Source organism: Oryctolagus cuniculus, chromosome 3, assembly GCF_051225735.1.
Source record: "Oryctolagus cuniculus isolate XC-2025 breed Fujian yellow rabbit chromosome 3, ASM5122573v1, whole genome shotgun sequence".
In the NCBI taxonomy this organism is placed as follows: Eukaryota; Metazoa; Chordata; class Mammalia; order Lagomorpha; family Leporidae; genus Oryctolagus; species Oryctolagus cuniculus.
The window spans coordinates 108,979,093-109,005,702 of NC_142869.1; the positions used below are offsets into that span (position 1 = coordinate 108,979,093).

At 51.8% G+C, this 26,610-nt stretch overlaps 1 protein-coding gene across 5 annotated transcripts in view; it reads left to right on the forward strand.

Moving 5' to 3' along the window:
- Positions 1-26,480, forward strand: part of TMEM163 (transmembrane protein 163) — a 262,138-nt gene extending 235,658 nt beyond the window's left edge. For all 5 annotated transcript variants that reach the window (XM_089329305.1, XM_017342800.4, XM_089329308.1 and 2 more), the window contains 3 exons: positions 15,046-15,157; positions 24,217-24,358; positions 25,729-26,480. In XM_089329305.1, coding sequence (XP_089185431.1) covers positions 15,046-15,157; positions 24,217-24,358; positions 25,729-25,789 — 315 coding nt within the window. In that variant the 3' untranslated portion in view covers positions 25,790-26,480. The remainder of the gene's footprint in view (positions 1-15,045; positions 15,158-24,216; positions 24,359-25,728) is intronic.
- Positions 26,481-26,610: the final 130 nt, after the last annotated feature.

Below are 26,610 nucleotides of genomic sequence, written 5' to 3' on the forward strand. Positions count from 1 at the left end.
GCACTTCTTTCTCTCTGCGAGACTTGGAGAGCAGTTTCTTGTCTTTTGAAGAAGAATTTATTTTTCAAGAAGTGTTTGCTTAACAGCTTCAGGTAACTATTGCTTTCATTCACTTCTCTAAGTATAAGACGAACAACACAATCCTCATTACCTTTCTCTCTCTCTCTCTCTCTCTCTGTCTCTCTCAGTTTGTTGTCTGCTACTGCAGAGAATCGCGCTGAGTGTTCTGTTCCCCAAGCTCTGTGTTGATTGGGTGCACACAGTGTATCCGTGGGCAGGGAGTGCTCCTAGCAGCTGGAGGTGCTTCCTCTCCCTGCTTGTGCTCTGTCCTCCAGTCGCTGGGCAGTGCCACTCCTTGGCAGTGTTGTACCCGTGGCTAGACATTGAGACCCTGCAATGCACTTGATCTTGGCCAAAATGCTGAGAGGCGGTCAGACCCTGCAATGAAGGCACCAATGTAGTTAGGGAAGCATTTGCTACTTTCCAGGGAGGAGTTTTGGGAAACTGGGCAACTATTCTTAACCCTTCAATATTCCTGTTACAGTGGGCTTTCTGATCCTCCCAGTCCCCTAGCAGAGTTGAGAAAGTCTGAGACCAAGGAAGACTGAATCCAGGATCTTTTCCCACGGGAACTTGCCCTCAGCTGTGCCGGGAGGGTCCCCAGAATGACTTCCTTCCTCTGCGTGGTCGGCTGTTGTGCAGAGGGCAGGTTTGTGCACAGGGGGCTGTGAAGAACCCTGGCCCTTGGCCGGTGCCGCGGCTCACTAGGCTAATCCTCCGCCTTGCGGCGCCAGCACACTGGGTTCTAGTCTTGGTTGGGGCGCCGGATTCTGTCCCGGTTGCCCCTCTTCCAGGCCAGCTCTCTGCTGTGGCCAGGGAGTGCAGTGGAGGATGGCCCAAGTGCTTGGGCCCTGCACCCCATGGGAGACCAGGAGAAGCACCTGGCTCCTGCCTTCAGATCAGCGCGGTGTGCCGGCCAAAGCGCGTCGGCCGCCGTGGCCATAGGAGGGTGAACCAATGGCAAAGGAAGACCTTTCTCTCTATCTCTCTCTCTCACTGTCCACTCTGCCTGTCAAAAAATAAAAAAAGAACCCTGGCCCTTGCTTTTCCTCCCTCTTGCTGTAGGTGGGAGAGCATTGCCCCAGGTCCAGGGTGCTAGCCGTCTACTTGACTTCTCCCCTCTCCATCTGGAATTCCCCAAACACCACCCAGCCCCAGCTGAGACGTCTGTCTCTCCTGTGCTCTGTGATGGCTCACGGCGGTTGCTCTAAGGGTCTTTGCATCCTGCAGTGTAATTTTTGCTGCTCATTTCTTTGTGGAAACTCAAAGGCCCTGGCAAGTGACAGGAACTCATGAATGTTTGTTGAACGAATGAACTCATGCATGCACGAGGCCATTGCCTGTACCAGGCAGTAGGCTAGCACCGCACTTAGGAAAGGGGGATGAGCAAAGGGAGCTTATCTCTGAGGGAATCCATAGAGGCAGCCTGGGACCTGGCCGGGGCCATTTTCATATCTCTGAGAGAGGGAGGGAGGGTGGACACTGACAGAGCTTGTCCCAGGCTCCCCCTGCACATTCATATAGCTGTGACTGCTTTTCTCCCGTGTGCTGGGTGGGGATGTGTGCTGCCGGCCGCTGGCTACTCACCTGTTTGTCTAAAGATCACACAGGTGCTCCCGTCATCCAGATGGCCCCATGCTAACTGTAGAAGTTGTTAAGCGCCCGAATGGAAATCTGTGGCCATTTATCAGTATCGCTTAATAGGCAGGGGAAGTGGAGGGCTCGTGCTTGGCACAATTTCCTCCACCCCTGGCAGCCGAAGGGGAGCTGATGAAAAGGTGGGAGGACGAGGGCGGCTGTTTCCATTTCACCTGGGGCCATAAATCGATATTCATGTATTATTCAGCCAGCGCTGGCATTTCCCTAGGTGATCCTCTGACACACGCCGTGTCACGATGGCTTGGAATTTGTCCTCATTAGAAGGCAAAGGACGCCTTTTTGCAGGCATAAGCAAGCCTCCGTATTCCCCCCTCGCTGTCACACAGTTTAGGAAAAAGGACAGGGCTGGTCTGCGGGGAAGGGGCCCTGTGCGGTCCAGACACGGCCTCTGTGTGGCGTCCGTGGCCACAGTTCACTGTGCCCTGACATTGCAGCTGCCAGTGTCTGAAAAGGAATACGCTTAAAGTAGGAGGTGACAGCTGGCACTGATGAAAAAAATCTCATTTCTACACAGGGTTTCACCGTGAGCGAATGCAATTTGAGAGGAGGCTGTAGGGGACGTGGTGGTGGTGTCAGGGAGGTCAGAGAAAGTCAATGTAACGATGTTAGCAGGGGCGGCAGGCTGGTGACCCACTCGAAATAAGGGCTAGCTGTTATATATGCCCGTGAGAGTCAGGAGATGGAATTGGATTACGGTGCTAATGCACATCACTACTTCTATTCTGACATGCGGGATATTGGATGCAACTGATGGTGGAGAATCTGGGGTCTGTTATTAGCCCAGCAAGTTGGAGCAGGTACAGAGTTAGCCGTGAGATATCTTGATGGCCATGATCAAGCTCAGGGATTGGATCTGCGCTCCTAGAAGCTGATGGAAGAGGCGGGTCCAGTGGCTCCATGGCCACAGCCTGCGTCACCCCAGCATCTGACCTAAAAGAGGCAGATGGTCTCCTGAGTGAGGGGAGGCTGTTCAACCCCATCAGCTCCTTGTCTTTGTTCACCTGTCTCTTGCATCAGCAACTGCTGGGCTCCACTGGGCATCTAATTGTGAATGCCTGGGTGCTGCAGGGGGCCATTTAGATGGGCTGACTGGAACCCTTTCACAGGGAATGCTGTGCTTTTGCACAACTCCCACACCTGGGTCTGCCACCCGGCTCACAGGGAACCAGCCAGGTGTCAGGTGGTGGAAGGAAGTGTAGGTATCATTTGTATGAGTTCCTGGTTGGCTGGTGGTGCCTGTGGCCTTCCTTTCATTGGTCAGTGGTGCTGTGCTCTTCCGTCAGTCTGGGGGATACATGCAGGTGGTAGCTACTATCGGCCCTAGGCCTAGAGTTCCCCTGCCTGGACCTGGAGGTCCCTAAATGAAACCCCTTGAGGACAACACCGGTCATCAAGGTGTTACTATTAGAGAAGCAAATGACCTTAGGACTCCAGTGATCAAATTCTTATAGGGCTGGCTGTACCACTGCTTCCATCCAAAGAATTAATTTTCGTACTGCCGAAAGACGCTTTATGCCAAGGGCGCTTTATGCTAAGGGAAGGAGGCTGGGAGACTGTGCCTCCTTGTGTCTGGCACCTGCATTCCAAGCAGTGTTTAGGGGCTCCATTTCCAGACATGACCAACTACGGAGATCTGCCCCAATGTGGCCGGATCTCAAACACGTGGCGCTGACAAAGGGACCCAGCCCAGAGAACACACACCGCGTGATTCCATTCTGTGTGAAATTCAAGTATAGGGGAAATTACAGAGACACGAGTCTCAAAGTGGCTGCAAGGGACTGAGAGGGGGACATCCGGGGATTTTCCGTGATAATGGGCATGTTCTATGTTTTGTTTTGGGGACAGTTATACCATTGATAGAATTTTTCACATTGAATGTCAAGAATATTTATGTTAATTAATCATTAATTAAGGATAATTATGTTAATCAATCAGTGGAAAAGTATATGGTAATGTTTGAAAACCCTGGGCATATTTTGGAGGCAGGACATTTGTCCACATGATGGACTTCAGCCCTGGCCATTCAGGGTCCTGTCTCCTATCTGTTACTTTTTGTCCATTTGCCAGGTCATGACCTCTAGCTGCTCCTGTCCTGCACGTGTCTGTTCCACTTTCTAGCCACTTAATGCTTTTATCTCAAGTGCAAGGGAAACATAAACTTGTTTTCAGATGAGCATTGTCAGTAAAGCTTCCTGTGACCGTGGAACTGTCCTGTGCCTGCAGTCTCTAAGATGATGGCCCAGAGCCGTGCTGAGCACTTGAACATGGCTGCTCAAATGAGGAACAACTGAGTTTTCAAGTTTATTAATTTTCAGTGTTAGCATGTGTGTTTGAAAGTGATGTGGCCCGGGAGTGCAGTGGAGGATGGCCCAGGTCCTTGGGTCCTGCCGCCACATGGAAGACCAGGAGAAGCACCTGGCTCCTGGCTTCGGATCAGCGCGGTGCGCCGGCTGCGGCGGCCATTGGGGGGTGAACCAACGGCAAAGGAAGACCTTTCTCTCTGTGTCTCTCTCTCTCTCACTGTCCACTCTGCCTGTCAAAAAAAAAAAAAAAAAAAGTGATGTGTGCTGGTTTACAAGATCAGACGATTGGGAGGGATCACAGCCAGAGACCACCTTACTGAGAAGGTGGGTTCCAAACAGAGGTGGTGGAGACGAGGGAATGAGCCGTGTGGATGTGAGGGAACAGTACGTGCAAAGGCCCTGGGGTAGGAACTTGGCATAAGGCATGTTAGAGGAACTTGGAGGAGGCCAGGGTGGTTGGAGCAGACTGAGAGCAGCAAGAGGTCAGCTTCATCCAGTTGGTTTGGTTGGATTTGGCTTTCTGAGGGGAGGTGGAAAGTCACTATACTCCAGGTCATGGGGACCGTCATTTTCCATTCCCCAGATCATGTCTTATGCAGTGTAGAGGCCCCATGTTTTCCAGGAGAGGAGGCCAGTGAGGCCCAGGCGTGGCTGACCAAGGTCTCCAGGGCTGGCTTGCAGTGTTTAATATCTCCCGTCAGCACAAGACGCCTCACCCAGGTCAGATTTTGCCAGCTCTCCCCAGATGGCACTTGAATCCCCAAATTAACCCTATGGCTTTCCCCACACTGCAGTGTGGGCTGAGTGAATTAGACAGGGTGGGCAGTGCCAGGCTGCTGAGGACAAGCTGGGGGGTGGCTGGGAGCCCTGGTCTCGGGACACAGCTCGGCACCCGTTCTCTGTGATGCTGGGGCAGTCACCCCGCTTCCTCCCCAAACCCTTACTGCTGTGTGGTTTCTTCACAGCTTGTTGACATGCGAGGCGCACTTGTCCTTGCCTGGTGTACTCCATCCTGGGGCCCCGGGCCATGTGTCTCTGTGGTTTGTGCTCCAAGGCAGGACGGGGCTGGTCTTGGCAGAGACCAGTTGGGAATGTGGTGCACTTTGCACCCTGGGGAAGCATTTTGCATCATCGAGTTAGGGTGCTGCGTTTTACACACCGGGACCAGTGGACTTGGAAATGAAAATGCAAATTAGAGTGCAAGTGTTACAAGCTCTTGGAAAGGACAGTCCACTGCCTGGGCTGACCCCAGGCTCGTCTTGTGGCAGCGCAGTGTGGAAGGCGGGGACGCGTCAGGAGCAGGCTCAGGAGGCGGCCCCCAGGCTGTCCTGACGTTGGGGTCTTAGCCCGATCTGGCTGCTGCAACAGAATGTAGTGCGCTAAGCCGCATGAGCGCAGCAGCTGCTTGATTCTCACAGTGGCGGAGGCGGGGAGGCCGGGAGCACGTGGATTCCGTGTCTGGCGAGGGGCACTTCCGCTTCACACATGGCACCGTCTCCCTGTGTGCCCATGCAGGGAAGGCGCAAGGCAGCTCCGGGGCCTCTCTTACCAGGAACGTGGCTAACGCTGTAGGTGAGGCTCCACCCTCGCGACCTCAGTACTTCCCGAAGGCCACGCCTCCCTATCATCAAGGAAGCCTGAAGAGTCGGCCCCACCCAAGTCTCTTGGGCTTTCCCGCCAGTCCAGCCCTGCTCTCCCCCGGGACCTGCTTTCCTCCAGGGGTCCAGAGCTAAAGAGCTGCCGCTCTGCAAGACTGTCCCCGGGGCGTGTTGCTTTCCGTCTAATGTACCACTAGCGGCTTCAGTTTGGTTCTTAGAAAACTGATCAGCTTAGCCTTCTCCCTTCTGCCCGCCCCCCCCCCCCCCGCCCCCAGCCTCACCCGCGGATGACTTTACTGAGCCTGCTGTCCACATTCAAATCCCTACACCAAGGCGATGGTTTCAGGAGCTGGGGGCTTTTGGGGGTGATTAGGTTTTGAGGGCACAGTCCTCATGAATGGGATAGGACCCTCAGAAAGAAGGCCGAGAAGGAGCTGGCATTGGGACATGGCGTGTAAAGCCTCTGTCTGTGACGCCGGCATCCTGTGTGGGTGCTGGTTCTTGTCCTGGCTGCTCCACTTGCAATCCAGCTCCCAGCTGATGGCCTGGGGGAACACAGCAGAAGATGATGCAAGTGCCTAGGCCCCCTGCCACCCACGTGGGAGACTCAGGTGAAGCTCCTGGCTTCGGCCTGGGCCAGGGCTGGCCTTTGTGGCCATCTGGGGAATGAACCAGTGAATGGAATGATCTCTGTCTATCTCCTTGCTCTGTGACTCTGCCTTTCAATATATATGTTAAAGCTTCCTTGCCCCTCCCCCCTCCCCACCTTGTGAGGATACAGCAAGGTATCATCAGTGGGCCACAAAGCAACCCTCACCGGATGGGGCATCTGCCTACACCTTGACCTTGGGCCCCGTCCTCCAGAACCAAGAGAAACAAACAAATGTTTGTCATGAGTGAGCTGCAGTCCCTGGTATTATACAGCAGCCTGCATGGACTAGGCAATGGACAAATGATTATACGAATAAACATTCCTGCACCTTCCGTCACACTGCTAGCAAGAAGAGCCTTTGTTTCCTGGGATGCTGACGTCCCTCCCGGCAGCGCACTGGCTCATCCCAGGGGTGTGTTTGCAGGCAGTGTGCATGGGTACTGGGGCAGGAGAGAAAGGGCCCCTCCTCTCGGTGAGCTCAGAGGCAGCGGGAAGATGAAGGGAGCAGGGCGAGGGCGTGCCCAGGACCCGGGAAAGCAGGGTCCAGGGCGGGCAAGGAGTAGAAGCACTCAGTTCTCAGAGGGGCTGCCAGGAAATGCTGAACAAATACTCGAGGTAAGACTAGAAAAAGGAGTGGAAGAGCATCCGTAGGAAGTCCATGTCCCACCAGCGACCCCTCAGCCTTGGGTTTAATCCTTGTGGTGACTGTGGTTAGATCTCTGCCTTCTGCCTCGTGCTGGGACTGTGGGTGTGTTAGGGTAATATGCAGAGGCAAATTGTGTAGCTACAAGTCAGTGTCTCTTAGGGATGCCTGAGATAAATTAGCTTTTTTCAAAAAAAAGTTTTATTGAGGTAGAATACATAAAACAAAATTGATCCTTTTTAAATATTCAGTTTGATAGGTTTGGATAAATGTGTATCATCACAGAACTACCACCACCATAAAGATGTGGAAAATTTCCATCATCCCCAAAATTCCCTCAACCCTTTTGTAATAATTAATTGGCTCTTCCCCCACAACTGATTTGCTTTCTGGTGCTATAGTTTTCCTTGTCAAGGATGTCCTATAGATGGACTCATACGAGGTTTTTAAAAAAAAGTATTTATTTATTTATTTATTTATTTATTTATTTATTTATAGAGAATGAGAATCTCCTGTCCACTGGCTAACTCCTCAGATGCCCACAACAGCTGGGGCTGGGTCAGGCCAAGGCCAGAGCCAGGTGGGTGGTGGGAACCCAGGTACTTTGGACCATCATCTGTAGCCTCCCAGATGCATTCGTAGGAAGCCGGGTTAGAAGCAGAGTCGTCAGGACTTGAACTGGCACTCTGATGAGGGCTGCTGCTGTCCCCAGGGGCGGCTTGGCCTGCTGCTCCATATTCCCCTCTCTGAAGTATGTGGTCTCTTGTGTCTCTCTTCTTTCACTTAGCATAATGCTTTTGAAATGCAGGCCTCTTCATGCCAAATGGATCTGTAGTTCATTCTTTTTCGTTACTGAATAAAACCCAATGTGGTCCATTTACCAGTTATAAGACCTTCAGTTTATTTCATATTATTTATGTTTTCATTTATTTGGAAGGCAGATACACACACACACACACACAAAGAGAGAGAGAGAGAGAGAGAGAGAGAGAGAGACCTTCTATTCATTGTTTAATTCCCAAAAAGCTCTCAACATCCAGGTCCGGGCCAAGGTGAAGCCAGAGCTTAGCGTTCAGTATAGATCTCCTACGTGAGTGGCAGGTCCCCGGTACCTAAGCCATACGCTGCTGCCTCCAAGAGTGTGCATAAGCAAGAAGCTGGGTCAGAAGTGGACCAGGCACTGTGATGGGGAATGCAGGGATCCCAGGCAGCATCTTAACCCGTGCTCCTGTTCATTCCAGTTTTGGAATGAAATTAGCAGGTAAGAAATCTTTGTTTGGACATGTTTTCATTTCTCTTGGATAAATACCAAGAAGTCTGATTACTGAGTCCTGTGAGTGTATATTTAACTTTGTTAAAGAATGGCCAGTCTATGTTTTTAAAGATTTTATGAATTCGAAAGAGTTACAGAGTAGGGTAGAGAGAGAGATCTTCCATCCACTGGTTCATTCCTCAGATGGCCGCAACATCCTGGGCCGGGCCAGGCCAGAGCCAGGAGCCAGGAGCTTATTCTAGGTCTCACATGTGGGTGGCAGGTGGCTATCAGGAACCTGGATGGGAAGTGGAGCAGCCAGGAAAGGAACCGGCACTCAACTAGGATGTCTGTATAGCAGGTGGTGGCTTTACCCACTACGCCATGCCAATCTGCTTGCTAAAGTGACTGCATGGTTCCATATGCCCGCCAGCAGTGTGTGACAGTTCATTCCGGGTGCTCCACATCCTCCGCATGGTTGGAATTTTCTTTCTTTTGATGTGGTGATTGCAGTGGGCACTTAGTAGTCTCTTGTCCTGCTTTGTGTTTACATCCGCTGTTTACCAATGATGCTGGCTGTCTTCCAGTGTGTGTTCTTCCATCTTCATTGGCAAAATGTTAAAATCTTTTGCCCAATTTTAAAAACCAAGTCATCTATTATCTTTTTACTGAGTTGTAGGAATTCTTAATATATCCTAGATGCAAGTCCTTTACCAGATATGTTTTACAAATATTTTTTCCTGCTCTCTGGCTTACCTTCATACTCTTTGAAGAAGCAAGAGTCTTTAATGTTGACACAGTCCAATGTATCATTTTTTTTTAATGGTTAGTGCTTAATTGTTGTTTCAAGAAATCTTTGTATAGCCCAAGGTCATAAATAATAGAGTTTTATATTTATAGCTCTGACATTGAGACCTGCAAGCCTTCTCAAATTAATTTTTCTTTCTTTCTTATTTGTTTGAAGTCAGAGTTAGAGGGGGAGAGAGATTACTCTTCCATCTGCTGGTTCACTCCTCAAATGGCCACAATGGCCAGGGCTGGGCCAGACAGAAACTAGAAGCAGGGAGCTAGGAGCTTCCCCCAGGTCTCCCATGTTAGTGCAGGGGCCCAAGCACTTGACCATCTTCTAATGCTTTCCCAGGCACAGGGAGCCAGATCAGAAGTGGAGCAGCTGGTACTCAAACCAGCACCCATATGGGATGCAAGCATTGCAGGTGGCATCCTTATCTGCTGTGCCACAATGCTGGCCCCTCAAGATAATTTTTCTGTACAGTGTATATCCATGAATGTTCTTTCTGCACCTACTGAGGTGATCATATGGGTTTTCATTTTGTCTGTTAATATGGGAATTATTTTGATGGTTTAATGAATTTTTCCTAGGGTAAACCCTTTTTAATTCTGAGTTATTCCCATTTTTCCTTATTGTTGGACTCATTTTACTAAAACTGTATTAAGGTCTAGGATGTCTGAGTTCCTGAAAGCTGTTGGTCTATCATTTTTGGTTGTTGGTTTTTGTTTGTTTGTTTGCTTTTGGTGGTGGTGGTGTTTTTTGTTTTTGTTATTTTTTGTAATGCTTTGGTTTTATAGTCATGGCAATGTTGGCCTCAGAAGTACATTGAAAATGATTTTTTCATCTGATTTTCTGGAAGAGTTTGAGAACTGTTACTATTTCTTCCTTACATGATTAAATGTATGGTGGAACTAATCAGTAAAGCCATCTGACCTGAAAAGTTTTGTGAAGAGGGTTTTTGATTACATTTTAAAGTCTTCAACTGATACAGGCCTCTTCAGTTTATTTCTTCCTGAATAGCTTTGATTTGTCTCTCTTTAAGTTGTCGAATTTGTTGGTGTAAAAGTGGTTCTGTTATTCCTTGTTGTCCTGTTGGATCTGTAATGATGTGCCTTTCTCACTGCCTGATGGTGGTAACTGTGTCCTCTCTCTCTTTTCCAGATAAGTCCTAGGGATTTATCCAATGTTGCTGATCTTTACAAAGACCAAGTTTTTGCTTCTGATTTTTCTCTGTATTGATTCTCTCTTTTTGATTCCTTTTTTTTTCTGCTCCTATCTGTATTTCTTTCCTTTGGGATTAATTTTATTTTCTTCTATTCTTTTCCTAAAGGGAAACTTGAGACACTGATGTTAGACCTTTTAAATATTTCACTATAAATTTCCCTCTAAGCATTTTTTTTTTGCTGAACTATTATTAAGTGCTCTTTTTGCATGTTTTCCACTTCAGAATATTTTATAATTTCCACGGTGATTTCTTTTTTGACTTCCGTGCTTTTAAGAAACAGGTTATTCTGTTATTTAATTTCCACAGATAAGGATTTCATCCTGTTACTGGTTTCTAGTTTAATTCCATTGTTGCCAGAGAATATAGTTTGTACATTTTCAATTTTTTTTTTGGTTGATCTCTGTTATATGGCATAGAATGTGGTGTACGGTAATGAAAATTCTGTGTGCACTTGAAAACAATGCATCCTACAAGAATAGGGTAGATAGCCCATAAATGTCAGTTCAAGTTGATTGATAGTGGTTTTAAGGGCTTTTATGTGCTTAGGGATTTTCTGCAGACTTGTTTTATCAGTAACTCAGAATGAAGTGTTGTAATCTCTACCTTTAATATTGGATTTTTCTGTTTTCTTTCCAATTCTATCATGACTACTACAGTATGTACTATTACTTTCACATATGTACAGTGAGAGAAACTCATATGTAGGTATGTACTATCACTTTCATGCATGTACAGGTATAGATAGCAGTGAGAGAAACTCACATAAGCAGGTGGCTTGGTCCAAGGGTAGATAGTTAGGTTTGAACTTCGCTGAAAAATTGTCAATCTGTTCCCTATATTGGTTGGGCCACTTGGCACGGCCATCATAGCTGTTTGAAAGCCTGTTTTGTTAACATCCTTGTGATACTTTTGGTTGGATCAAAAATTAGCTCTTAGTGTAGTTTTGTTTTCTTTCTTTTATGAGAGCGTTTGAACATCTTCCCAATGTTTAAAATTTCCTTCACTTTTAACTCTTCTGTCCAAGTCCTCTGTCCATTTCATATAACTTTATTGGTCTTCTTAGAGTTCCCTGAGCTCTTTATGTATTGAGAAGATTGACCCTTTGTGATGTTTTCCCTTTATGTGAATGTGACCTTTCCCTGCATAATGTTTTTTCAAGTTTTATATTGTCAAGTCTGTCAATCTTCAGTGGCTTTAAGATGGCTTTAAAAAGCTTTGACATGGACCTAATGTATGTAGAATTTACCTGTAATGTGCACACATCCCTGGCTCTGCATGAATGGCTAATTTCTTTCAACCTTTTTGGTCCTTGTCTTCGTTATTCAGTGCAGGTGCAACTGTGAGACGTTACAGAGCACCAGTGCTGGGGACCGTGGGCACTGCATATCCAGCGAGGATGTGGCTCTCCCTGTTTTCAGAGCCCGTGGTGTGGAGTAGACAGCTGGGAACAACTCAAGGCCTGCGCTTTACCGAGTGATTCCCGGGCAAGCCATGGCATCTCCCCTTGTCTGTCGGCTGCTCTGAGATGGGGCTTCTCAGGTGCGGGAAGGGCACCTGAGAACAGCCCTCCCCTTCAGCAGGTCTCTGACATTCCTTTCCATCTCCCCATGCATCCTTTCTTCTAGGAGATAACTCCCAGCATTCCTTGGGCAGGAACGCTCACTGCACGTTGTCCAGGCATCATTGTTACACCTAACGTGGCTATCTCGGGGACTAGCTTAGGTGTGGACACTGTTTTATGGACCTGTTAACAAAACTTGCTGCCTTTTATTACACATCAGCAGCTTCTCAGGGCCCACAGGTCTCCCTTGCGGAAGTCAGAAGAGAGATTCACGAGGTGGGGTGTGATTGCCCAGGAAACGAGGGCTTTGAGACTTGAGCAAGGGTCTGCCTGGCATGTGCCTCTGCCTCAGTTGGCCAAGCCTCCCTTGAGCAGTGAGCTGGGAGAGGACTGTCAGAGCCACAGCCTCGCGTCTGGAGGAGGGAAGTTGGCACAACCTCTGCTCCGTGGAGCCTGCCTCGGGTGAGCACCGACTTTCTCCACCTCTAGCCAAGAGCTTTGCAAATGGGGAGAGATCCAACAGAGCCAGGGAGGCTGTGGCCCTGCGTAAAGGAAGTGAGACTTCAGCTGCAGAATTTGGGACTGTACCGCACTTTACTGAACTGACGGCCTTCGTCTCCCAGGCTATGCCGAGTCCCTGGGACCATGTTGATGTGGGATTCCTTAACTGTGCGTCTTAGTTCATTCATAGTTCAGTTATAGATTGGGAGGCTTTTAAGTGGAGGAAAGTAGCTGCTCACAGTTCTGGAGGCTGGGAAGTCCAAGATCAGGACGCAGGCAGATGCCCTGTTCGTACGTGGCGCTTCCTGCTGCATCATTGCGTGGAGGAAGTGACCAGTTAGCTCACAGGGCATCTATTGTAAGTGCTCAGCTCTCCTTCATGAAGGTTCTACCTACATGACCCCCTTCACGGCCCCTGCCTCCTCTGACCGTCACGCTGGGGATCGGGTGTCAACACTTGAGTGTTGGGGCGACACAGCATTCATACTGTCCTGTAATGTGTGCATTATCTTCCAGGTGCCTTCTCCACCGTTAGGCCGCCTCCTTCCACAAAGGGGCAAAACTACAATGCTAATTCTAATGCTTTATTAGGTAGGGTTGCTCTAATGTCAAACTGGATCTTGTTGCACTTGCGCTGTAAACTGGACTGTTCTGGTCTGGCTGAGTTCCCATTTTGTCAAGACATTTTAATCACAAGTTAAACTAGGCTGGTGTGGTGGCGTAGCAGGCTAAGCTTTCATGTGACATGGCATGTTGTGACAGGAAAGGTACTTTCCCGCCATGGTTTTCTACCCCAAAATCCACAACCTCAGCTTCATCATGAAAACACATCAAACAGGCTACCACACCCCTGGCAGACAGTCCTCACACCAGTGAAGGTTTTTGAGAGACAAGAAACCGTCACTTGTGGCGGCGCTGGCATCACGTATGGGTGCTGGTTCGTGTCCCAGCTGCTCCTCTTCTGATCTAGCTCTCTGCTGGGGCCTGGGAAAGTAGTAGAAGATGGCCCAAGTGCTTGGGGCCCTGTACCCACGTGGGAGACCTAGAAGAAGCTCCTGGCTTTGGATTGGCCCCGCTCTGGCTGTTGCAGCCATTTGGGGAGTGAACCAGCAGATGGAAGACCTTTCTCTCTGTTTCTCCCTCCCTCTCTGTCTGTAATTCTACCTCTCAAATAAATAAATCTTTTTTAAAAATAAATAAATCACAAGTTAAACCACAGAGGGGTGGTCTTGGGTGGGCCTGGGGGAATAGCAGGGTCCTTGGTTCCTGCCCTGTGGCCCTCCCCCAAGTTGCTCGTGCCTGCCTTTCTGCCTGCCATTTTCACATGTGGTCTTTTCTGCTGCCTGATCCAACCCCAGACCTTGGGACACAATTAGTTGTCACATCTCCCCAGTGCACAGTCTGTGACGGTTTCTTGTCTCTCAAAGCCTTCCCTGGTGTGAGGACTGTCTGCCAGGGGTGTGGTAGCCTGTTTGATGTGTTTTCATGATGAAGCTAAGGTTGTGGATTTTGGGGTAGAACACCATGAAGGGAAAGTACCTTTCCTGTCGCAACATGCCATGTCACGTCATGTCATGTCATGTCACGTCACATCATGTCCCACCATGCCATGCAGTGTTGTGGAGCACATGGTATCCACATAGCTTATTCATGGTGATGATGATAATCTTGATTTGTTGGCTAAGGTGCTGTCCGCTGGTGTCTCCACTGTGAGGTTACTCTTGGGCCTTTCCATACCTATTCATTCCTTCTGAGTCACCAAGGCCAGTGCTCACTCAAGGGCAGAGAGTGGGATGGCTGATTAAGCCTCCTAGAAGAAGGAGTAGCAAAGAATCGGTGACCATCCATCATGAAGCCCCCAGCATCATTGCTCAGCCTTTTGGGGAGATGCTGTACAGATATCCTGTGGCCAATGAAGTGAACCTGAAGTGGCTTTGTTCAGTCTCAGGCCCAGGGAGAGAGGCTGTCTCTCTCCTCCTAGGCTCTGTCACTAGCTTAGTGACTTCATTAAGATGCATGGCTTAAGGAGCGTTCTGAGCCGCTGCCTATGTATGAAGCTGTGACAGATTTCTCTGGCAGCTGTATTTCGCTATTAGAGAACCTGGAGGTGGTGTCTCATGGGACTGACGCATAGGTGCTTCAGCAGAGGAGTGTGGTAGCCCTGGCGCCACGAGGCAGTGGTGCTCTTTGCATATGTGACTCACTGGCTTGCAAAGGGGAGGTAATAACGTATAGGAAGTGCTAAGATCGCGTCAAGAGCAGGCTATATTTTTAGATGCCGTTTTCTCCACTCGGATGGCTATATTTGAATTCTCAATTAATTGCCTTGTTTGTGTGACTTTAAGGGAAAAAAAAAAAAACCAGTTTTCGGCAGCTCTGGCCATAACTGACCCTGCAACAAATTGAGCTGGCTCTGTATTCAAGGGTTCTCAGGCAGGTGGTGCAACCCCCAAACCCCCAGTCAACTGCTTTGTGAATTATCTGCTGAAAGCCCTGCCTATAAGACCCTGCTTTTAGCATTCTGACCAACTCTGTTACTGATCGGTGACCGGCACTCACTTAGGCAGAGTAGTGGGAAGGTGGAAGGCAGGAAAAGAATTGCATACTGGGTTTCTCAGTGAACCTAAACCTGGAGGATCTTTCCTCATCCCAGTGTCATAGGCAACAACATGCTAAGCGGGCGGCATGCCCCCACCTGGTGGCAGCACACCCAACTGAAGCTGGGGGACAGCTGATGCTCAAGGCAAGGGGTCTGCTGCAGCCCGAGGTGACCTGTTGATATCCGCGACTTTCTCTTCCAGGACGACTTCCTGTTCAGTGTCTCCATTTTAAGCGGGATCCTTTGCAGCATCCTGGCCGTGCTGAAGTTTATGCTGGGGAAGGTTCTCACCAGCAGAGCGCTCATAACAGATGGTGAGTAAGGCTGTGGTGTGGGGTTGAGCTGCCCGGGTCACTGCTGGCTTCCGTGTCCTCCAGAGCAGCTCTGCCGTCGGGAACCCATCCCCCACCACCTGTCCTCTTCCCAAACTGTCGAGTGATTCTCAGGGCTCCCATACCTTTGGCCCTTGGAATTTAATAAACTATTCAGGAGTCACCTCCACCCTGACCTCGTAACAGATGAAGATCTTGACAGCCCAGAGGGCTTTCAGAGTCTTGCTTTTATGGGCATTGTGCCCTGTAGCGAGCTCGTGTCTTTTCTGGGCTCTGTAAATGTTTCCTTTGTGAATTCTCCATGCTCATTTCTGCTCCAGCTACGTGAGACGCTCACCTGGAGTTCAGTGTGCAATTACAGGTGCCCACGTGGGTGAAAAGATTCATGAGTCCTGTGCCTAAAACCCAGGGCCCTGGGAAAGTCCCCGTGGATCAGGGGGAGCTTCGCGTGGGACCTGCGGGACGACAGAAGGGGGTGAACACAGCAAAGTGTGCTTCAGCGCCCAGACTAGCACTGACGCGTCATCAAGAGATCTGCTGGACAGCATCACAGGGCCGTTTTGTTGTTGCTCACTCCTGGGCATGCGCAGAGCTGTGCCGTAGGAGCACAGTGGCAGAGTCAGAAGACTAAAGCTCATAGGTTGGTGGTCGTATCTGCATAAAATAGGGCAGGAAGAATTGGACGTTTTTTAAGAAACACACCCCCCGCTTCCTTGCCCCAAACTGGCAAGTCTGTCTAGTGGCGAATACCTGGGTGCAGAGGCAGGTGGTCTGGGCTCAGGTGGCCAACCGTGCGGAGGGCCCCTCTTGCTCAAGTGATGGAGCGTGCTGACTCGGCGTGGCCTCTGCCCCCTCATCCTCTCCCGTGGTGGTCCCGTGGTACGTGTGGAGCTGAGCTCCGCCCAGCGGGCTGTGGGTCAGGGAGTCGCAGTGATGTAACCACCCTAGAACTGAGCTCAGGCCAGAGAGCCCAGCCATGGAGGTGGGCAAAGCTGTTGGCAGGTGTGCTGGCAGACCTGGGGGAGGGGAGGGCCGGCGGTCCCCTTGTTGCATGGGCTGGCCGTACTTTCCTAGGAGCCACAGTCCCCATGCCTACGTCAGCCCCTCTCTCCCCACTTGTGAGTCTGAAGCGCCATCTCTTGGGGAGGCCCGGGTGCACCCCAGCTGTGCAACACGGCTGACCTCAGCAGAGCTGCACCTGTGCGTGAGCGTGTGGGTGGGGGTGGGGCTTCCTTTGAACATGGCTGCAGAAAGGTGGGGGTGTGTGACCTGTCGCCCTGACTGCAGAACCAGGCCACCCCTAGTTGACCACTTACAGGCTTAGCAATATCAAATTGCTTGTTTGTTAAAAACACGGATTGTGGGCTGGCATTCAGCCTCAGTTAAGGTGCCCATGTCCCCCATTGAGTACCTGGGTTTTAGTCCTGGCTCTAGTCCCCATCCCCGCTTCCTGCTTTTGCAGACTGTGGGAGGCAGCAGGTGGTGACTCAAGTATAGTTGGGTTCAAGACTTGGACTGAGCCCCTGGGCATTTGGGAAGTCCTCTCTCCTTCTCTTGCTCTCTCTTTCTCTCTCTCTCACTAATAATAACCCCCACTCCACCCCCAAGTACCTGCCACAGGTTCCTGGGCCTCAATCCCGAAGATTCTGACTCTGGGGCATTGAGATGGAGCCCAGGCGTGGATGTTCCACTCCAAGGGACCAGGAGCAGCCCCTGCCCCAGAAGGCAGGCCGTGCTGTGCCCAGTGCTCCTGCACAGCGCTGCACCTGCATCTCTGCAGCCCCTTTGTAGGCAGTCACTTCTGTGCTGTTTGTTTCTGCCCTTGCTACATGGAGCTTCTCTCCCTGGGCCCGGGCAGCCCATTTGCAATCAAGACTTTTAAATCACAAAAATTGTTTAAAACAGTAAAAGCATTGACTGCTGGGACTGAGGCCTGCTCTTTAAGGCTCTGCTTTTATTATTATTATTTTTTTAAATGTGGTTTTTGTTTTAAATCACTTATTTGGGTGGTAGTGAAGGAGAGAAGATGAGAATGCTTACGTCTGCTGGTTTATTCCCCAAACGCTACAGACAGGGTCAGGGACCAAAGCTGGTAACTGGGAATCCAGGTCTCCCATGTGGGTGCTGGGAACTCAATTACTGGAGCCACCCCCTGCTGTCTTCTTATTAGCAGGAACCTGGAATTGAAGTGGGAGCCAGGACTTGAACCCAGCTACTCTGACATGGAATGGAAGCGTCTGAATCGCTGGACTTCATGCCTGCCCCTTGCTCTGATTTTGGGCAGCATTCAGGCCTCTCTCTGTGTCGCAGGCAGCCGGGCTCAGGCCCCTGCAATACCCAGGTGACCATTCACCTTGACATTGCCTTCCTCGGCTGGGCTGCAAGCAGGGAGGGTTCTGCTCACACCAGATCCTGGTTTGATGTCACTAGAGCGTGGCGTTGCAGCATCACTGGGTCAGCAGGGTTTTGTACCTGTCTCCCTTGCACCTGTCTCTCTGCCTGGTGCCGTGTGCTCTGGGTCAGGGACAGGCAGCTGCCAGTGCAGGATCAGGTGTCTGTCCTATTGCTGTGCAGCACCCTACCCTTGGCCTCCAAGAGTGGTGCTGCCCCTTGGTTTTATACCCCTCGGATATAAAAGGTAGACTCTTTCTACCAGCGCCAATCCTATGAACTTGAAGTTCAATCCTATGGGAATGCTGTGAGCACACTGAGACTGTAGCCTGGGCAAACCTGGGGGATCTTTCTGACAAAAAATGCTGAAATCCATGCATTTTTTTCATAATCCATATTTGCCATGATCTCTTTGATCACGCCTTGTATGCATGATTTCAGTGTTTTTGCACCAAAAAGGTTTTGATTGCATTTTTCAAAAATATTTCCAAGTACCCTTGTGCCTGGAACACGAGGGGCAGGCACTCCCTGGGGAGGCAGCACCAGGCAGAGCAGTGTTATGGCTCCCAGTGATCATCCCACAGCAGCTGCTGCTCTGCCTACGTCTGGGTAAGCTGTAGGTCTCCGAGCCCTGCCAGCTTGCAGAGGCCTGGCGTCTTCATCCGTTCAGCAGGAACGATGTTCTTGGGGCCAGCACTGCGGTGTAGCAGATAAAGCCACTGCATGAGATGTCAGTGTTCCATATGGGTGCTAGTTCATGTCTCAGCTCCTCCACTTTGGATCCAGCTCCTTGCTAATGGCCTGGGAAAGCAGAAGAAGATGGCCCAAGTACTTAGGCTTCTGCTACCCATGTAGGAGACCAGGATGAAGCTCCTGGCTTTGGCCCAACTGTTGTAGCCATTTGGGAAGTGAACCAAGGATGGAAGACCTCACTCTGTCTCTCCCTCTTTCTCTAACTCTGCCCTTCAAATCAATCAATCTTTTTTACATTTTACATTTTATTTACTTGAAAGGCAGAGTTAGATAGGGAGAGACAGAGATCTTTGATTTGTTGGTTCATTCCCCAAATAGCCACAACAGCCAAGGCTGGGCCCTTCTGAAGCCAGGAGCCAGGAGCTTTATCTGGGTCTCCCAAGTGGGTACAGGGGTCCAAAGACTTGGACCATCTTTTGCTGCTTTCTCAGGTACATTAGGGATCTGGATGGGAAGTGGAACACCTGGGACTGGAACCGGCGCCCACATGGGATGCCAGTGCTGCAGGTGGAGGCTTTACCTGGTATGCCACAGTGCCAGCCTCCAAATAAAATCTTTTAAAAAGCTCCCCAGGATCCTGAATGTGACCCTAGTGATGACACTGGGCCCCCCAGACTCTGCCCATGACCGTGGGGCACAGACCCCCATCTCGTGGAAACAGTGGGCCTCCTGCCTTGGTTGGTGGTTGTTCCTCAGTGTTACAGACATCCCAGAGAGGAAATGTCTACTTAGACTTCACACAGGTAAACAGGAGAACCCACCGGTCATCAGTGGTGGTGGCCAGCTTGCTGCGGTTCTTAGAGTAATTAATTAGAGTTCAGAGAGATAAAATTAAGGATAGTAAAGCAAAGGTTTGTGCAGTCTAAGCGAGGAACGAACGGGCCAGACAAGAGAACACGCGGCCCTCTTCTTCCTGGTTTGGGGCTTCTATCCCAGAAGTATGAGGGGCGTTGCCTGATGACGTAGCCGTGATGCTGGTGACTGGCATTTGTGATTGACATCTGGGAGTTGCATACCTTTGAGCTCTCTGCTTGTGTGGCTGGGCTCCCTTTTTATCAGGACACTTGAACCACAAGTTAAACCACAAAGTGGGCGGCCTTGGGTGGGTCCCAGGTGGGGAGCAGCGTCCTTGGCCTCACCCCTGGAGGAGGGTCTTGTGCCCCTCCCCATTGCTCATGTCTGATTATCTGCCCTGCACTAAATCACTTCTGGCTGTGATTTTCACCCACAAAACTGCTTAGGTGAGCAGCACTGCATCACACCCTTGAACCAGGCCATTAAAGGAAAAGGGGCCATTGCCCCACAGACAGGTGACAAGTGGGGAAGAGCTGTTGTGCTGGCATAAAGAGACCCTCTGGCAGGGTAGAGTAAGGCTGGGGGAACCTGGGGGCCTGAGGCCCCTGAGAAGTAGGCAAGGACAGGTCCCAGAAGCCCTGGCAAGGGTAGGAGTTCGGATATTTTGCCAAATATTTAAAGGGATGGGGCACCATGCATGATGGATTCCACAGAGTCTTCCATTCATCAGTGATGGAGAACAGAGCAGAGGGAGAGAAGAGAGAAACAGGGAGGGGGCCATGGGGAGCCCAGGAAGGGTGGTGCTGGCTTGGACGGGTTGAGGGTAGAAGCAGGAAATGGGGGGGATATTTATGAAATGAACCAGGGCTCAGGAATGAAGGGGCCCTGGGGGTTTGGTGAGAGAGACACAGAAATGTTGCAGGGAGCAGAGGCAGTACCCCATCTCCGGGCTTGGAACTCCTATGGGGCTCTGCTTGGTGTGCACCGCCCTCTCCCGCTAGGTGGAGTGTCAGGGTCAGGGTGAAATCCCCAGCAGTCACTGCAGCCTCGCGCTAATTGTGCCGGCTGTGATCTGGGCTTTGCTCCTTCGCTGATGAGCAGAACTGGCAGTGGTGTGCAATTATCCCCTCCCTACAGGAGCTGGACTTGGCAGGATGTGGGTGGAGGGCCTGTGCAGCGAGTTCCCGGGACTGTACCTGGGCCGGGGCTGAGCCTGCACCTTCTCTCCAAGAGGAAACTGCTTCTGCTGGGCGGCAGGGTGGCCGGTCCCCAAGCTAGTGATGCGTGTTTGGGGTCAGGCTGACTCAGCCAGACCCTCAGCTGCTGGTGTGTGTCCCTGCTACCGGGAAGCGGATCAGCAGGGTGCACAGAGTGGACACCATAGATAAATCTGGTTTGGTTTGGTTGCCATGGCTACTTCTGTGACAGGTGTTTAGTGCTGTTGGGACTGGTCCAAAGCTGGCTTTTATGATTTAAGGTAAAGTGGTTGGGTACAACAACCGAATACCAGAAAATAGGATTCCAGAGGCCCATGGGGCCTGCAGCATGAGTCCAGAACCCCCTACCCATCCCAGGGGGCCTGCTGTGACTGCTCTGTCACTGCTCCCTCCTCTCTCGATGACATCCAGCATCTAAGATGGTTTCTCAGGTGGGTGAAAACCTTGATGCCAATATCCTTCATTGTGTTGCTGTGCCTCACGACACAGACTCCGATCTCGTCACTGTAGCCACACTGGTGGCACCTGTCATTGAGAGGGCCTCGGCCACTGTTTTGTGCCCCTCCATGTCCTGAAACTGATCTCGGAATGTATTCCTGGAAACAGCCCTCTGGTTTTCACCAAGGAGACAGGGCAAAGCTTGTGGGGACGGGACCAGAGAGGTGAGTGACGGGCAGAGTCTGTGGGTGTGGCTTGGAGCTCAGGAGTGACCCTGGCTGCAAAGGCACCCAAATTCTTTTTTTAAAAAAAGATTTATTTATTCATTTGAAAGTCAGAGTTACAGAGAGAGAGGAGAAGCAGAGAGAGAGAGAGGTCTTTCATCTGCTGGTTCACTCCTCAATTGACCGCAATGGCCAGAGCTGTGCTGATCTGGAGCCAGGAGCTTCTTTCGGGTCTCCCATGTGGGTGCAAGGACCCAAGGACTCGAGCCATCTTCTACTGCTTTCCCAGGCCGCAGCAGAGAGCTGGATCAGAAGTGGAGCAGCCAGGACTTGAACCGGCACCTACATGGGATGCCGGCATTGCAGGCACTGCAGGCGGCTTTAGTTGCTGCACCACATCGATGGCCCCAGAAGCACCTAAATTCTGCAGGAGGCAGTGGGGTGGACGAGGGTGTGTTTCCCTGTCCTTGCGTGCGTGTTCAGTGCTGCTGAGAGGACTTGGGCTCTGTCATCACGAGAGAGGGGGCCAGCACAGGGGGTAAGAGCTTCTGGGAAATGCAGGCGAAGGAGGGGGTGTGGCACAAATCCGTCCACCCTGAGCCACCGGAGGAGTGCTTCACTGTCAGGCTCCTGGTGGGCTTTGCGCTGCCTAGCAGAGCAGGTGGCTTGGTGGAGCCAAGAGGACATCTAGTGGTGGTGTGGGGAACCTCACCCTTCCTCTGCAACTTGGAGGAGCCTGGGAGAGAGGGGACTCTGTGGACAGTCCTGCTAAGGCCATGCCCAGGCCTGCCCTTCTTTTCCTCCATCTGTTCATTCGTTCATTAATAGAGGGCTCATGTGTTCATGATAAATGCCAGGCTCCATGCTGGGACTGAAAACAGGAAGGAAAGGGACAGCATTCCTGTCCTCAGGCTCAGGTTCCTAGTGGCGTAGAGATAAGGCAAAAGACAAAAGGTACAAAGGGCATAGTGGTGCCCAGGGAGCTGGGGAGAAAAGGAAGCAGTGGGGAGGAGGAGGAGATGAGCTGGTGCAGCAGCTGGCGGGGGCATGCTTTCGGGGGCGGAGTGGTCAAGGCCTGGGGGTGGGGTGGTTGGTTCCCTGGGCAGAGGGAGGCAGTGTGGCTGCTGGAGTAAGCGCAGCGGAGTGGGGGCGACCTTGAGAATTCCAAGTAGTGGCGGGCGGTTACTCTGAGGAGGGTTTTGGCTGTGGCCCACTTGCCGAGGGCACCTCTGGCTGCGTGGCCTGGTGAGATGCGGGCAGGGGGTGGAGGTGCGGCAGAGGTCCATGCTGGAGCGGGGCCGTGAGAGGGAGAGAGGCTGAGCACGTGTGTTGGAGGTTGCGGGTGGCAGTTAGGTGCGAGAGAAGCCCAGGGCAGGCATCGTGACTCCTGGCCTAGGCAGGTGGGGGGGGGGGGGGGGTCGGCACCATCCCTAGACGAGGTGGCCAGAGCGTGAGGGTGGGGGCTGGAGTCAGGATTTCAGATCTGTGCGTGTTCTGCTTGAGAGTCTTAGGTAAGTGAGGTTGCAGGTGGAAGGGAATGGTCGGGACAAAAGGTAGAAATGAGGGAGCCCTGGGCTTATGGACTGGGAGGAGTAGAGAAGGGGGTGCTATAGCTGCCTGGGCCCCTGGGGTAACAGCCCCTAGAAGGTAATTCTCTCAAAGGTATTGGCTATAGAAGCTGGCTTGGGCCCAGCCACTCCCTTGTGCACCAGCTGAGCCTGTGTTGGCACAAGCTCTGCCACCCTCACCACAGGCCACCAGTGTGGGGCCGCCAGATCTTGGACTTGAACTTCCACACCTGTGAGGTCATTAAGCCTTTTCTTCTTGTACTTTCTCAGCTATTTTGTTACAGTGATGGAAAGCTAACCGCTATGCTGGGAGAATTCAGAGGTGGAAGCCCAGGGCTGAGGGTCCAGCAAAGGCAGCTGAGACGGAAGCGGTAGCCAGCAGAGGAAAGGCAGGACCGAGCGAGGCTGGGGAGCTCGGGAGGAGGGCGAATGATCGGGTTTCATGTGGCCATGTGGAGTTATGGTGACCTCAGGAAAGCCCCCCACAGTGCTGGGGCAGGCACACCCTGGGGCTCACTCTGCAGGGAGAACCCAGAAGGCCCACTACGCCCTACCCTTCCTGTGGGGCCCCCCGGGCACTTGCAGGTAAAGTGGAAGAGACGTGCAGCTGTGGGGAGCAGAGGAGGTGCCACGGGAGAGGAGGTGGTTGTTGCTGCCGGTTACCTCCACTTCTCCGACCATGGAGATGCTTCCAGACTTCTCTTCTGGATAGAGTGGAAACCTCTGGAGGGCAGGGCTGGGGCATCAGGCCGAATCCGAGCTCTGCCCCTCACAGTTGGGCTGACTTTGGTGGGTCCTTGTGACCTCACCTCCCTTAGTTTTCTCGGCAGGATGGGGTCTGCCTCCCTTATCAGTGGGGGGGATGTTACAAGGGCTTCTAGCAGATTCAAAGACCATGGTTAGTACGGAACCTTATGTGTGGGCATTTTGCTTTACTTATAAACCTATGAAAGTTTAGTTTAAAAACTGGCCCAGTAAGAGATCACAGTGATAGAACAGAACAATTATTAGGGCTATTTTTAAGTAACAGAAGATGACTTGAACGCAAACCCTGCCATGGCCCGGTAGTCGACCGAATAACTGAGATAGCTGCTCACTCACACACAGGAGGGTAGCACATACAGCCTGGATACACGCAGCAGGGCCCTGTGGGATTTCCTGGAGCTACTCAGTGTGGCATGCAACTTACAACATGTGAATTGTGTACTTCTGGAACTTTCTATTCAGTACTTGTGGTCCTTGATTGAAACTGCAGAAAGTGGAACAGGATCATTGGGGACCCCGGTGTATGACAGTACATCTTGAGCACCCAGTTTAGCCCACGGCCCCATGGACAGTCTGCAGATTTGAATCACCAACGATCTCACACCATCTGCAGTGTGCTAGGTACTCTTGTGTGCACTGTGGATCCCAGCAGGAGCCTCACCTCACCCCTGCTGTCATGCAGGCATGAGTGCGTGGAAGAGAAATTAAGCAGGGTCAGGGCTGGAGCCGTGTACAGAGTGGGCGAGTGCCGTGGGTGTCTCGGGTAGTGGCTCTCACCCGTGAGGGAGCTTCTTGGCCACATTCTGTTCACGGGGTGAATATGGGGCACGCCTGGGCTTCGGGCAGTTTTCTCAGTGGCTAAGCCCGAGCCCCCTCTGCTTCCTCTGCAGGCTTTAACTCCCTCGTGGGCGGCGTGATGGGCTTCTCCATTCTCCTGAGCGCGGAGGTGTTCAAGCACAACGCCAAGGTCTGGTACCTGGACGGCAGCATTGGGGTGCTGATCGGCCTCACCATATTTGCCTACGGGGTCAAGTACGTTCCTGCTCTCACCTTGGCTTTCCTTGCAGCGTGCGGGCCTGTTCCCCATGTCCCCAGCCAGGCAATGACAGAGCAGGATCCTGCCAGTCCCATCTGGACCTGACACCTGTCAGGTGACTGAAGTTGTCCCTGGTGAGGATCAGATAGTGTGGGGGCTGCCCCAAAGTGAGACAGCGCCTTTGAAAAGAGGTTGAGGGCTTTTAAGCCGCCCGGCTTACTTTTGTCTGGTATCTTCATAGTCCACTGTCTGATGCTCCCGCCTATCCTCCATAAGCTGCAGGTGGATGCTCCTAATTCTGTCTGGCGGGGGCCTCACGATGCCCCAAGAGGACATTTTCACCTGGTGTCCTTACCTGTACAGCCCTTTTTTGGCACCTGTTGCATGCACATCATCGTATAGTGGCAGCTGAGCGCCACTCGGCCAAGGCAGGGCCACAGGCCTCAGTTCCCTTTGTGCAAGGTTCTCCCTCAATGCAGACAGGCCACGTGGAGAGGAAGCTGGAGCCTCTTCTCAGTGTGCACGAGGACAGCCCTGGCTCGGGATCCACCCTGTGGGCTGCAGGCAGCCTTCCAGAGAACTGTTTGTAAAAGGTGCAGTGTGAACACTCCCAGGCACCCGCTGCTGCAGGGTGACTGTGGCCAAAAAGAGGGGACAGTGACAATGGTGAGGATGTGGCTCCCTCCTCCATGGCTGGTGAGAACACACAGGGGTTCTGCTGCCTGTACCAAGGCTGTGACACTTCCTCGACGTGTTAGCTGTGCAGGTGCCCTTTGCCCCAGCGGTTCCACTCCCTGTTTGGCCCTCCAGAGGAGTGAGACCCACAGCCACCCCAAAGCTTGGACCTGAGTGTCAGTGGCAGCATTACTCCCAGTAGGCCCAGGGGGAAGCCACCAATCGTCCACCGACTGACGGGTGCATAGAAGGGCTGGATCCCGCCAGGGGGCTATTACTCCGCCATCAAAAGGAACGGAGTCCTTAGGCATGTTCCCGTGGGACTGAGCCTCAGCCATGAGGCCAGTCACAGCAGGCTGCGTCTTGCGCGAATCCACTTCCGTGAGATACCCACAGGTTGTTGATGGATTGCTGGTGGCCGGGGGAAAGGAGAGCGGGGTAAAGGCCCAGTGACTGCCCGTGGGCGTAGGGTTTCTTTAGGGGACGATACAAGTGTTCTGGAATGAAGATGGGGGCAAAGTACATGAATGCCTGAAAAGAATTGTACACTTAGGAAAATGTGGAATTATACTATGGTGATCATGGTATATGCATTAGGCTAGAAACGGCAGCTCCCTCCATGCCTTCCCAAGCCCTCAAGCTGCAGGGCCGTGTGAGGTGACCTTGGCCTTGTCTCTCTCACCCCATGCAGACTCCTCATCGACATGGTGCCGAGGGTGAGGCAGACGCGGCACTACGAGATGTTCGAGTAAAGGCGGACGCTGTGCGGGAAGACGGTCACGCGCCGTGGCGGCGTCCACGCAGGCAGATGGTGCCACTGTGGAACAACACATCGTTTCTGTTTTGGAAGTCTTCTCTCATCCGGTTTGTCATCACGGGTCACGATCTGCCCCTCACTCCGCTGCCCCATCAGACACACCCCTAGGAAGGGACGCACTTCCTGCACCGCAGCCAGCAGCGGCCGAGCCTGGTTTCTGGAGTCAGGTGGTTCTCGTGGGTAAGATCGGATGTGTCTCTGGCCACCAGAAAGGTCTCCCGTGGTGCTCTCGCCTGACGTGGATGGGTGCGGCCCGGGCCCACCGCCTCGGGGCCGGCTGTGGCCCCAGGCACACCAGGGTCCCGCAGGCTCTGCAATGTGGCAGGCGTGAGGGGAAGATGTCCCCTTGTGTCTCTCCCAGCCCAGAACCATCCGTATGTCACTCCCTCCTTTCTATCAACACATTGCATTAGTTTCATACTGTTTTACTAATCCTCAGTCTAAACCGACGGTTTGTTCCAAAGGAGACCGTTCTGTTTTTTAAAGTACGTAGTGATCCACGTATGAGCTTTGCATGGACGCGCTAAATAAGCACACGACCCTGAACATCCCTGTATAAACAGGCCCCATTTCGGAGAGATGTGAAAGTACAGTTTATTTGTAATAAATGACATAGTCTATCTGTATCTGCCTGCGTCTGTGAGCTGTGGTAAATGGCGCTCGTCGACGACCGTCTAAGCCAGTGCACGCCTCTGAGGACCCGCTCTCAGTGATGTGATGGGCGTTGGCTCGCTCTCAGCACTGCCTAGCCAGGCA